General features: G+C 36.6%; 1 protein-coding gene across 1 annotated transcript in view; it reads left to right on the top strand.

Annotated features, from left to right (window-relative positions):
• The window catches only part of Rpap2 (RNA polymerase II associated protein 2), a 92,831-nt gene extending 79,207 nt beyond the window's left edge, over nucleotides 1-13,624 (top strand). Inside the window, exons 12-13 of the mRNA XM_076863522.1 lie at nucleotides 8,229-8,378; nucleotides 10,859-13,624. Coding sequence (XP_076719637.1) covers nucleotides 8,229-8,370 — 142 coding nt within the window. The 3' untranslated portion in view covers nucleotides 8,371-8,378; nucleotides 10,859-13,624. The remainder of the gene's footprint in view (nucleotides 1-8,228; nucleotides 8,379-10,858) is intronic.
• The last annotated feature ends 331 nt before the right edge of the window (nucleotides 13,625-13,955 follow it).

Genomic DNA, 13,955 nt, shown 5'->3' with positions numbered 1-13,955 from the left:
TTTGAGATTCAATTTTCCCAAAATCATACAAGCATCCCTGGCAGAGCAAGGATTAGAACTAATTGTGTTTGCTGGGCATGATGGCACATGCCAGGCATATTGACACATGCCTGCAAGCAACCTAACGAGACCCTGTCTGAAAAAATAGAAAGGGCTGGGGATGTAGCTTAGTGGTCAATTGCCCTTAAGTTCAATCCCTAGTATATAAAACAAACAACAAAAACAAAACAAAACAAAAAACCTTTGTGTTCAGAGTTCCCTAGCGCCTGCCATTAGACTGGGGTTTCATCTCAGGAGCCAGGTCTAAAGAATTGAAATGGTTGCTGAGAATCCTGTTTTCAGAATTCTCAATGCAGATCCAAGCTCATTAAGAAAAGAGTATTTGATTTATAAGCAGGGTTAGCCAATTGCTCAGGAGTTTGGAGTGGGATTACATAGTTGCTTTCCTTCCCGCGCCCCCACCCCCAAATCAGGTAAAGATTCTTATTAACTTTTTTTTTTCTTTTTTTTTTTTTTGTACCAGGGATTGAACCCAGGGGTGCTTTACCAGTGAGCCACATCCCCAGCCCTTTTGTTTTAAGACAGGAATCGCAAAGTTGCTGAGGCTGGCTTTGAACTTGCAATCTTCCTGCGTCCGCCTCCCAAGCCATTGGGATTATAGGCTATACCACAGTGCCCAGCCCTAGTTTTTCTTAATAAACAAAACTTTTAGGTTAATTTGAATATATCATGATGAATTTACTAATTTATAAAATCATTTCAGCCTTGTAAGTTTGCCAAGAAGTGTTACTATACCTAAAATGTTTACTAATTTGGCAAGGGGTTCTCTTATAAGCTTTCTCTATAACTCTTCTCTTTTGCTCTTAAAACGGATATGCAGGTTGAGAAGTCAGGTGATCATCTCTTATTTCTAGTTTGAGGGTTAATTTTGGAAATTGGGGTAAGTACTAATGACATTTTGAGAGGTAATTGGGAAATTTTTATGTGAGCTAAATCTAGTCTACTTGAAAGAAATTATTTTGGATGTATCATGTAAATACATGCCTGTCAAGGAAATAAAGGTATAAAAATTTAAAGTAACTTCCCCAAGATCCCAAAGACAGAAGCAGTTCAGAACTTTCAACCTAAGTAATGTATCTCAAAATGTCCAAGCTATTATCCAATATGCTAGCTTTCATTCTTTGTAGGCTGTGGAACTCTATAATTTTTTTAAAGTTTTTTAGTTGTAGATATATACGATACATTTATTTATTTATTTTTATGTGGCGCTAAGGATCGAACCCAGTGCTTCACATATGCTAGGCAAGTACTCTGCCACTGAGCCATAACTCCAGCCCATGAATAAAAACCATTTTAAATACACATAAAAGCTCACTTTCTGTAGAGCTGGCACATTTGATCTGCCTGCTCTGGACTTCTTGTTTTTATTTTAGCCAATGTTATCCTATCCCCAATACTTTTGGTCTTATTGTAGGTAAGCTACAATTTACATTTTAAATTGTTTATATAATCTAAGTGTGGGTAGTCAGAGTTGGCTTCTTTTTGCCTCAGAAAAAGCTGGCCAGTTTACTAGGTTCACCTAAGTACCCGTCTTAATCTGGGCAGTAGAAAAAGGGGAGTCCTGTTTCCCATTATGAACTACCTGTGGGGGATACAAAGCTCATGAAGTGTGAGAACTTGGTACTCCATCCCCTAGCCATAAAGAAAAACAGGAGAAATAGAGAAGGCAGGCACTACCTGGGTTTTCCCAAATTGAATAGTCTGTTTAACTGGACTATTAAGAATCAGTTACTTTACTGTCCTCTTCTTACTAAGATACTTTTAGAGGTGTGGAGATCTTACCTCCTCCCCTGGAAGTCTGGCCATTTTTGGATACTACTAATAATTTTTTCCTTTTACTTCTGCTTTCTATATAAAATTGCCAAACAAAGAAGAAATTTCATTTCTTAGAAACATTTCCCATTCTATACTTAATAGTGCAGAACTGATCTACTCTGATTTCTTGATCTTTATTGATTTAAATCTGAGTTTTATTTACATTTGATGTGCCCAGTGGCAGTGAACAAGGCTAAATAAGCATCTGAAATATTAAATCACTTTCTGAAAAAAGAATTTGTTCCCCAAAAGCTTTCCAGAAATATTTGCCTATTCTGAAGTACTAAAATGTTTCTCCTGTTTTTCTTCTAGTAGTTTAGAGTTTCAAATAATCTTTGATCCATTTTGAGTTGATTTTTGTACAGAATGAGAATTAAGGGCAACTTTCAATCTTCTGCATGTGGATATCCAGTTTTTCCAAGGACCATTTGAAGAAGTTATCTTTTCTCCAGTGTTGGGTTTTGATGCTTTTGTCAAAAAATCAGTTGGCTATAGATGTGTGGGTATATTTCTGGGATCTTCATTCTGTTCCATTGGTCTATGTGTTTCTATTTATGCTAATGCCAAGCTGTTATTACTATGGCTCTGTAATATGTCTTGAAATCAGGTATTATGATGCCTCCAGCTTTGCAAAGTTTGTTTTTTGCTGAAGACTGATTTGGCTATTCGGGGTCTGTTGCGCCACTGTATGAACTTTATGGCTGTTTTGTTTTTTTAATAGTTCTATAAATAATATCAGTGTATTTGACAGGGATTGCATTGAATTGCTTTGGTAGTATGGACATTTTTAACAATATTAATTCTCCAATCCATAAACACAGGTCATTCTAGTTTTTGATTTCTTTTTTCAGTGTTTTGCAGTTTTCATTTTATAGGTCTTTCTCATCCTTAGTTAAATTTATTCCTAGGTTTTAGGTTTGATTTGGTTTGGTTTGGGATTTTTTGTAGCTATTGTAAATGGGATTACCTTTTTGTTTCTTAACAAAATTGTTATTGGTGTATAGAAAAGCTATTAGTTTTTGTATATTGATTTTGTACCCTATTACTTTAACGAATTAATTTATCAGTTCTAATAATCTTTTGATGGAGTCTTTAGGATTTTCCATATATAGAATAATATCATCTCCAAACAGAGATAATTTGACTTCCTCCTCCTATTTGTAAGCCTTTTATTTATTTTTTCTTGCCTAATTGCTCTGGCTAAAACTTCTAGTACTACGTAGAATGTAAGAACCAGGGAGAATGAATACCCTTATCTTGTTCCTGATCTTAGAGTAAATGCTTTCAGTTTTCCCCCATTCGTTATGAATGTTGGCTATGAGTTTATCATATACAGCCTTTTTTATGTTGAGGTGTGATCTTTCTGTACCTAATTTATTTAGGACTTTTGTCATGAAAGGATGCTGCATTTTATCAAGTGCTTTTATTTTTTTAACTTATTTTTTGCATCTATTGAGAGATGATTACATGATTTTTATCTTTCTTTCTGGCAAGACTATATATTAATATTTATAGATTTACATATGTTGAACCATTCTTGCAACCCTAAGATGAAATCAACTTGATCATGGACAACAACAATCTTTTTGATGTGCTATTGAATTCTGATTGATAGTATTTCATTGAGAATTTTTGCATCTGTGTTCATCACAGATACTGGTCTATAGTATTCTCTTTCTTTCCCCTTCATCCCCGACCCCTACCCTAAAGCTGACCTCATAAAATGAGTTTCCTCTCTTTCAATTCTATGGAATAGTTTGAAAAGAACTATGGCAAAATTCAGCAGTGAAGCAGTCTGATCCTGGGCTTTTCTTTGTTGAGAGACTTTTTGTTACTGATTTAATCTTATTATGTGTTATTGATCTATTCAGGTTCTATATGTGCTTACGGTTCAGTTTTTTTTAATATTTATTTTTTAGTTGTGGTTGGATACAATACCTTTATTTTATTTTATTTATATGTGGTGCTGAGGATCGAACCTAGGGACTTGCATGTGCTAGGCAAGCGCTCTATTGCTGAGCCACAACCCGGCCGATGGTTCAGTTTTTTTTTTTTTTTTAATACGTTTTTAGTTGTAGATGGACACAGTATCTTTATTTATTTATTTTTATGTGGTGCTAAGGATCAGACCCAGTACCCCACACGTGTGAGGCAAGTGCTCTATCACTGAGCCACAACCTCAGCCCTATGGTTCAATTTTGATAAGTCATATGTGTCCAGAAATTTGTCCATTTCTTCTAGGTTTTTCAGATTACTAGCATATCATTTTTCATAATAATTCTTATTTCTGTGGCATATCTTATAATTTCTCCTTTTTCATCACTAATTTTATTTGAGATTTTTTTTCCCCCTTGGCTAGTTTATTTAAAGGTTTGTCAGTTGTTTTGTCAATTCTGTTTATCTTTGCAGAGAATCAACTGTTTGTGTCCATTGATCTGTTTTATTGTTTTGTAGTCTCATTTCTGCTCTGATCTTTATTATTTTATTCTTCCTACCAATTTTTAGTTTGGTTTGTTTTGCTTTTCTAAATCCTTGAGATGTATCATTAGGTTGTATATTTGAAATCTTTTGTTGTTTTGTTTTATTGATGTAAACACTCATTGCTATAAGCTTTTCCCTGTTAGTACTGCTTTTGCTGCATCTCATAAGTTTTGGTATGTTGTTTCCATTTTCCATTTCCTTTTTTTAATATATATTTTTAATTTACCTTTGATTTCCTTAGTTACTCACTGTTCATTCAAAATTGTATTGTTCATTCTCCATGCATGTGTATACTTTCTGAAATTAATTTTGTTAAACTTTTTATTTCATTATGATAGAGGATGTGATTTTTTTTATTATTATTTGTTAAGACTTATTTTGCAGCCTAACAAAATGGTCTAGAAAAAGTTCCAGGTGCTGATGAAAAGAATATGTATTCCGTAGCTGTTAGATGGACTGAAATGTTCTATTAAGTCCATTTCTTTACAGTATAATTTAATTCCAATATTTCTCCATATAGTATAGTTTAACTTTGAATTTTTTTAAATCTAATTTGTTATATATGACAGCAGAATGCATTACAGTTCATATTACACATGTAGAGCACAATTTTTCATATCTCTGCTGTATACAAAGTATATTCACACCATCCATGTCTTCATACATGTACTTAGGATAAAGACAGTGGAATGAGATCAACATCATTACCCTAACTTTAAATTTTTTATAGAATGATTTATTACCAAAGGGGTATTAAGACCCTAGCCCTTCATGTTTGCTTCCCAACCAACGATGGCCTCTGCTGCCATGCACTCCCATCATGATGTACTATACCTACACAATCCCAAAGCAAGAGAAATTATGAGTCAAAATAAATCTTTTCCATTATTGATTATCTCAGATATTTTGTCACAGTAAAAGAAAGCTGACTAGCACAAGGGGGATATCCTTAGATATGACTTGGTACTTTCCTCTTTCCGATTTTAAAATTATTTGTCTTACACTTTTTTCAGTTTGATTATAATATAGTGAAGATCTTTTTTGTTCATATCTATTTCATGTCCTATAAACTTCCTGTATATAAACGTCAGTATCTTCCCCATTAGGGAATTGATTGCATTAAATCTGTATAATGCTTTTGGTAGTATGACCATTTTAACAATATTAATTCTGTCTATCCAAGAACATGGGAGATCTTTGCATCTTCTTAGGTCTTCTTCAATTTCTTTCTTTAGTGTTCTGTAGTTTTCATTGTAAAGTCTTTCACTTCTTTTATTAGATTGATTCCCAAGTATTTTTTCTTTTTGTGAGGCTGTGGTGAATGGGATAGTTTTCCTAATTTCTCTTTCTGCTGATTCATCATTTTCCCCTACCCATCTTATTGAGAAGCTGCCTATCTGCTTTCTTGTTTTCATGCCATGGAACAGCCAGGAAAGTAACCTTCACTATTCCACCAACTTCTATCAGTCTCTTTTAAATTCTTTACCAGGCATTTTATCCATTTTAATTTCTTGAGCTCTATTTCTAGAGAGTTAGGTTCTTTGAAATATGTCACATTACTCTGTTTTTTTTTTCCTATTACTTATGCTCCTATGTTGATATTTGTGTGTACAGTAGATTAGATATCTCAAAGCATTTTGTGGGGTAGCCTTCTTAGTTAAGGGCTTTCTTTGGAACATATGTATTGGTTTATCTGTCACACAGTATTGTCTTTGATTTTGTCTGGGCACCATAGCATAGTGTCCCTATAACTTACTCGACTGTGATTGATGACATTGGGCACAACATGTACTGCAGCAGAGTCAGAGAGACCCATTGTCTCTTTGGCCATGCAAGTGGGGATACTCTGGCAGTTCAGGCAGGTATGCAGACAGAGGTGGATATGGGGTGCTGTGTGTCTGTTCCTACAGTGGGAATGGCTTCTATCAGACGATGGAGGTTTCTTCAGACACTACTGATGCTACATTTGCTGCTAGCAAGGGCCTCTAGCACTGGTGGCCCCAGCAGTTGTGAGGGGCCTAAAGCACTTGTCCTCCAACAAATAGGTACAGGTCCAGATGCTGCCTCTCAGTGGGAACTACAGTGCCCCCTCTGTGGCACTTAGACCCAGACCTTACAACAGTGCATGGATAGATAAGATGTGGTGACAGGGCAGTGGCAAGAATTACATAGGAGGGGTGGTGACAGTAGTATGGTGTTCTACTCTGCCACTCCGGTGACAGCACCTACCAGGGAGCAGAACAATGGATGGAGCTGGGCAAAATTCCTCTCAGGCGCCCTTTTCGCCATGTGTGCCTTGGCAGTAGGGCAACAGCATGTCCCTGTGGGCAGGGTAGAAGTGGAAAACATAAGGTTCCCTTCCCATCTTGTCAGTAACAGGCATCTAAGTGTTATACAGTAGGGAGCAGCAGCAGGAACAAAGTAGACACCAACTTCACATGCAGCTAACTCCACCCTTAGTCTCAGAGGGCAAGTACCTTGATCTGCTTCTCAAAAGTGGCACCCTCCATTGTCTGCATTACAACATCCATCCTCTATTATAGTACAGAGCATCCAGCAGGCTTAGGTCCCAGTCACTCTGTTAAGGCACATTGGATTCACAAGGCAGTACTGCCTTCTCCCTCAGCCCCAAACAGTGCACCAAGGATGGGAATGTACAGAGGTTTCTAACCCCTACAGCAGTTCAGACTCAGACATAGTTCACATAATCAATATGGCTCCTGCCTACAACATTCTGTGACATCACTGGGAGATGAGGTGAGATCCTTTCCAAAGCAAGGCTACTAGGCAGATTTCAGGTTATTTATCTAAGTGGGCTGCCAACCTGTGATGATTGTAAACTTTCCAGTACATAGGATTGCCAGCATCCACAATGAAACAGTCTGCTGGAAGTTCCTTTTATACTCTTATCCCTGCAAAAGAGACTCCCCTCTCCCAGCTGTGAAGATACCAGGGTATTTCATTTCTCTTAGTCTGTGGTTTTTTCAGATCTCTCAATCTTCCAGTCTCTTGCCAATTTCTAGTGTTTTGCCATGGTCACTCACCTCATAATGCAGCTATGCACCTGTTACTTTGGTTCTTTGTGGAGGAAGGGATGAGAACTGGTATATCAAACAATTTTGAATCTCATGTATTGCTTGCTTTTTTAAAAAAAATCTTGATTATTGATCAGATAGCAATGAAAATTAATTCAAAGATTCTATTACATACAGTCAATCTTAAGGGGTATTTACCAGAAATTGTTAGATAAAAAAGTATATTGTTCCATATGAAGTTGATATTAAATGCCTTGTGGGACCTAATTCATTTTATGTTTAAAAGTTAAAATATGGGCTGGGATTGTGGCTTGGTGGCAGAGCGCTTGCCTCACAAGTATGAGGCACTGGGTTTGATCCTCAAAACCACATGAAAATAAATAAATAAATAAAAGTATTGTGTCCATCTACATATAAAAGAATATTTTTTAAAAAAAGTTAAAATATTCAGGTTTCATCCAAAAGGTAATCTTGTTCATTATTTATTGTCCTTTTTCCAGGTGGTATAATCCAGTATAAACTGTTTTTAAAATCCTACTCAACTCTAAACTCTTCTCCACAACCTGCCTTCCCCAAATGGGTGGAATCCATTTTCTTTCCTAAACAGAATTTTAATATTTTTTGCTAAATTATGAAGAGCAGGAGGACATTAGTAGATTCAAAGTTTTAGACTTCTTTCTGTACTTAATAATGTTTGATCTTTTCTCTCTGTGTGAATGTTATTAAATCAGAGTAACCTCATTTTCCTCTCAAAATCCTCCTTGTTATGTTGAAGATGGGACTCCCTTCATACCTCTCATTTCATACATATACATTTAGTATTTTTGGTTGTTTCAGATTGACTCCAATTCTTGGCATTCAGAAGCATTCTCCAAAAAATGTGGTGTTTACACAGTTCATAGCCACCCTGCTTGAAGAATTACAATTAAAGAATGAAGACCTTGAAAGTTTAACCATCATATTTAGAACTAGCTGTTAACCAGAGTGGTGAGTTTTATTTTGCTTTTTTTGTTTTGTTTTGTTTTCATTTATTGCCTATGTGGATTCTTTTTATATTAGAAAATTTTTTTTATGGTGTTGGAGATTACATCCAAGGCCTCACACATGCTAGGCAAGTGCTCTACCACTGAGCCACACCTCTAACCCCATTTTGGAAATTTTAAAAACCAATACAGACCTCAAGATGCTTGCTGAAGGACATAGTATGTCTTAGTTTTCAGCTGCATCAGTCACCTCTATCTACTTTTCTTACCTTATGCCCCAAACTATTGCCATTTCTCTTTTATAGGCCATAGAAGTTCTGTTTCATTCCAGGAAACTCCACTATCAACTACTAAAGCCCAGGCCATCCCACACATCCCATCTGATAAGTTCCTTCCCAGGAAGTATCAATTTACTTCAACCAGCTACTGCAGTGATCCACTGTGAACATCCTCATCCTGCTACCCCTTTGAATGAAATCACTCCCTACCCAGCCAGTAACTTGGTCATCTCATGTACAGATAAGCAATTGAATTTACATGTCTGACTTTGATGAATCTTAATCCTGCTCCCAGATAGATAGCTCTTTCCTTTCCTAAGTCCCTGCCTCTTTCAGAATTGCTCATCAGAATGTCCCCTAACTCTTCATACCCTTCTTATTTCTCATGCTTCCAAGTGCTCAGATAAATCTAGATTTAATTTAATTGAAAGAATTCATAGTAAATTACAAGTGAAACCCTCTCAGGAAGTGATTTTAATACATAGAAAGAATAATTGAGAGAGGTATCTTAGCAGGTAAAAAAGAACAGAGGCTGAGGTGCAACTCAGTGGTAAAGTATTCAAGTGTTTGCTTAGGATGCATAAAACCCTAGGTTTGATCACCAACACTTTAAAAAAAGGGGAGGGGGAATAGGGAAGACCAGCATCCCTTCATTGAACTTGCTAGAAAACAGAATATAAGAAAATAGCATTGTAACTGCCTCCAGTGGCCTTTTCAAGTAATCCTGCTACCCTGAAGACCCTAAAGCAAAAGCTTTTATTTAGGGAGTAAGCTCAGATTGGTTTATATAAGTTTATAGCATTTAAAGAATGATGAGGTTGGAATGTTTTCTTATATTGAATGCTAGTTCAGTTAATCATGGTTCATGACACCCTAGTCTATTGAAGTCCTTCTAGACTGACTTTAATTAATGGATACTAATTAAGAATTATTTTAATTAGCATATTTTAAACTTATATGTAAACAGATGGTGTTAAAGTGGTTTTTTAAGGACTTTCAACAGTGGATTTAACAGTTCCTGCGTGATCACTGTTTATTTTCATTGTTCATTTGCTGAAGTAATCAAAGGTATATTTTGGCATAAACTTTGCACTATTATAAAGGATCATGAATGAATGGGGCCTTATTGCATAATTTTCCATATGAGAAATGGAGATGCTTATAAGTAGGTGAACAGTTTTCCTTTTTTTTTTTTTTTCTGTTTTCATGATTTTTATAAACCATGGTAAATTTGAGTCTAAAGATTTTAATGTTTAGGAACCTCAAGATTACTGCTAGCTAGTGTATGTGAATATGCTTTCAGTTACAAATAACTAGGGAAAGAATCTAGCTCCAACTAGCTTTTGTTAGGGTAGTGTATTATCTTTTGCTCCTTAACAAATCACTCCAAAACTTAGTGGCTCTGTTGAGCTTGGAGTCTTTGCTCTCTCATGATGTTGCAGTTAAGCTGTCTACTGTGGCTACAATATCATGTGAAAGCCCAGATAGAAGATGATCTCCTTTCAAGCTCACTAGTGTGCCTATTGGCAGTATTTAGTTCCTCACAGGTTGATGAACCAGGGCCTCAGTTTCTCACTGACTGTTATCCAATGACCCCACTTAATACCTTGCCTTGTGGGCTTTTGTAGCCTACCTCATGGCATGGTATGTGTCTTCCCTCACAGTAAGCAAATGAGAGGATACCCAAGATGGGAGACACAATCTTTTAGTAACTCATGCCAGAAGTGACATCCCATCACTTTTGCTATGTTCTGTTAGAAAGTAGGTCCAGCCCAAGGTCAAGATGAAAGTCTTATATAAGGATATGATTACCAGGGGGTAGCAATCTTCAAGGGCCAATTAGAAACTACCAGAAGTTGGCAAAATTGTTCAGTAGATCCTAGTTTTATATATAGCAAACCACATGGTCCTAGTGAGAGTCTTCAGGTTCACACTGATCAAGAACATGCCTGAATTAATCCTTGTGGCCTTGGGAATGCTATGGGGTAACTCAGTAATTCTGACATGAGAGAGAGAGAAGCAGGATTTTCAAACTGATGTAGTTCAGTCAGGGGCTACCCCTGGGTTGAATACATAGCTGGATCTCTTCCACCCAAACTACTATTGTTACATAATTGCAATGTGTATTGGGAAGGCAACACAGCATCAATATACTTGGTGAAATACTTGAGGTGTTTTATTCAAATTATGTTTTTTTGCTTTACAGGTATAATTCAGGAAGACAGACTAGAAGATGAACTTCTACTTACCGTATCTGGAATTCGAGTTATAGTGATGGTTGGTGGTGACTGATAATTAGCTTTGTTCTAACAAACAGCATTACTTTCTCAGATTTCATCCCACCCAACCTCCCACCTCCCTGTCCCTAACTGCAAAAGATAACTTCCCCGGATACAGGAAACCATTACTGCAACAAGGCTAACCAACTCCTTGCAATCTACCTCCAAGAGATAGTTGGGTTTTTTTTAATTTGAAAAAAAAATAATAATAATAGGGCTGGAGTTGTGATTCAAGTGGTACAGTACTTGCCTAGCATGTGTGAGGCACTGGGTTTGATTCTTAGCACCACATATAAATAAATAAAGTCCATTGACAACTAAGAAAATATTTTTAAGAAAAAGAAAACAGAAGTCAAGGTGAAACATAAATATTAAAGAGGCCTCTAGATAATTCTAGCCATCATCATCAGTTGACAAAAAATTTTTTTGAGAAAATTACCATTTGGACCTCCCAATTAAAGAATAGCAAATAATAATTAAGTCAATATAGATACTAAGATTAAACCCTTTAGAAATCTCGTCATTCTGCATGCAGTGGAACGTGCCCATAATTTCAATGATCAGGAGACTTGAGACAAGAGGATCACAAGTTCAGGGCCAACCTCAACTCAGCAAGACTCTCAGCAACTTAGTGAGACCCTATCTCAAAATTTAAAAATTAAAAGGACTGGGATGTAGCTCAATGATAAAGTTTTGATCCCTGGGTTCACCATACACACACACACACACCCCCAAAAAAAATCTAGTCATTATTCTTTTTTAAAAGTTAACTCTACTGTAAAATGGTCCTGACCAATTGGTTAACCTCTCAAGTCCAAATCAGGAGAATCCCAGCTCTGGAATTTAGATTGCTTTTCAAAATATCAAGGATGCAAGTTAGCTGGACCTCAACGGCAGTTGGGTAAGAGACTCAGAAAGTTTGGGGAGCTTTTCTAAAAGGCCAAGAAAAAAGATAATAATCATATCTATACTCTTGGATACTGGAGAAAATGACAGCTACTAAAGCCAAACAATGGAAGGGCACCAATAAACACTTTAGATGAATAGGGCCAGGAGATAGAGATGAATTCTTTTTCTGGCTCTACCAATAAGCTCTATAGCCAAGTCACGTAAACTTTCTAGATTTCTGTTCTTTGTGAAATAAGACCATAAGCCATACAGTCTCTATTGAAAAGACTGCAAAAACTAAAACTCTGCACACAGATATAGGCTGCTGCTACCCTGTCATTGGTATTGGGCACCTTTTTTTTTTTTTTAATGTTTCCCCCTTTCAAGTTGTAATTTCTAAGTATTTTTTAATATTTTTTTAGTTGCAGATGGACACAATACCTTTATTTTATTTGCATATGTTTAGGTGGTGCAGGGGATCAAACCCAGTGCCTCATGGTGGTGCAGGGGATCAAACCCAGTGCCTCATGCCTGCTAGGCAAGCACTCCACCACTGAGCCACAACTCCAGCCCCTCTTGGGCACCTTTTTTTAAAATCTCCTCTGACTGGATGAGGACCTAACCACAACATAAAATTACAGTGTACTAGAACTAATCAAGTTCAGATTCATAGATTACAAGATCAATATACAAAAAACAGTTGTTTTGTACCAGCAATGAAAAATCCAAAAATGAAAACAAATTCCATTCACATCCAAAGGAATTAAAGAAATGTGAGGATTGAATAATGAAAACAAAAGCATTTCATGTTCATGAATTTGAAGATCCAGTATTGTTAACAGATTTTCCCCAAATTAATATACAAATTCAATGCAGTCCCTATGAAAACCACAGCAGTATGATATTTCAGTATATTGATAGGTACTGATCAAATTAGGGTAATAAGCATTACCATATTCTTATCATTACTTCAGTAGAGTCTAAGAACTCCTCTCTTCTAGTTAGTCACAAAATATATATTATTGTGAACTATGGTCACCCAACTATCCTACCGAACACTAGAACTTACTCTGTCTAGTGCTCCTTATCCAACCTCCTGCTATCCTCCATCACCTGCATCCTTCCAGCTGCTAGTAATGACTCTTAACTTTTTTTGTATATGTGGTTCTGGGGTTTGAACCTAGCACTTCATTAATGGCATGCAAGTACACTACCACTGTACCACACTCCACTGTACCATACCTCTGACCCAAGATTAACATTTTTAAACACTCAAATATGCGTGAGAACATGCAGTACTTGCTTTCTGGTATCTGACTTATTTCACCTAACATTAAATGGCCTCCAGTTCCATCCACTTTGCTGCAAACGATAGGATATCATTCCTTTTAATGGATGAATAATATGCCACTACATACATTTTCTTTATCCAGTCATGTTGAATATATTAGTTATTATGAATAGTGCAACAATAAACATGGGCATGCAGGTGTCTCTTTGATATGCTGATTTCATGTCCTTTGGCTTTAGCTCAGGAGCGGGATAGCTGAATCAAGTGGTAGTTCTTAATTTTTTAAAGAAACTCCAAATGATTCTCCATATGACTGTACTATTTCATGTTACCACCAGCAGTGTATAAGAGTCCCTTTTCTCCTCAGCCTCACCAGCACTTGTTTTGTTTAGTTTGCGGCACTGAAAATAGGCCTTGTGCATGCTAAGCAAGCACTCTACCACTGAACTATTCTATTTGGGGTGAAATGTTAGCTCATTGTGATTGGGTTTTTTTAAATTGTAGATGGACACAATGCCTTTATTTATTTATTTATTTCTATGTGGTGCTGAGTATCGAACCTGAAACCTCACACGTGCTAAGCAAGTGCTCTGCCACTTCCCAGCCTGCTCATTGTGATTTTGTTTGCATTTACCTGACTGCTAACTGGGATAATAAATTTTTTTTTTAATATTTAAGGAACCAGGCATGGTGGTACATGCTTGTAAAAGGCTAAGGCCAGCCTATGCAACTTAGCAAACACTTGTCTCAAAATGGAGATAAAGTGGTGGAGTGTTTGCCTGGTATGCACGAGGCCCTGGGTTCAATCTCTGGTACCAACAAAAAAGGAGGGGGTGGTAATTACT

This window comes from Callospermophilus lateralis, chromosome 7 (genome assembly GCF_048772815.1).
Source record: "Callospermophilus lateralis isolate mCalLat2 chromosome 7, mCalLat2.hap1, whole genome shotgun sequence".
NCBI lineage: Eukaryota > Metazoa > Chordata > Mammalia > Rodentia > Sciuridae > Callospermophilus > Callospermophilus lateralis.
The sequence above is the reverse complement of the archived record's forward strand: the minus strand, read 5'-3'. Positions and strand labels throughout refer to the sequence as shown.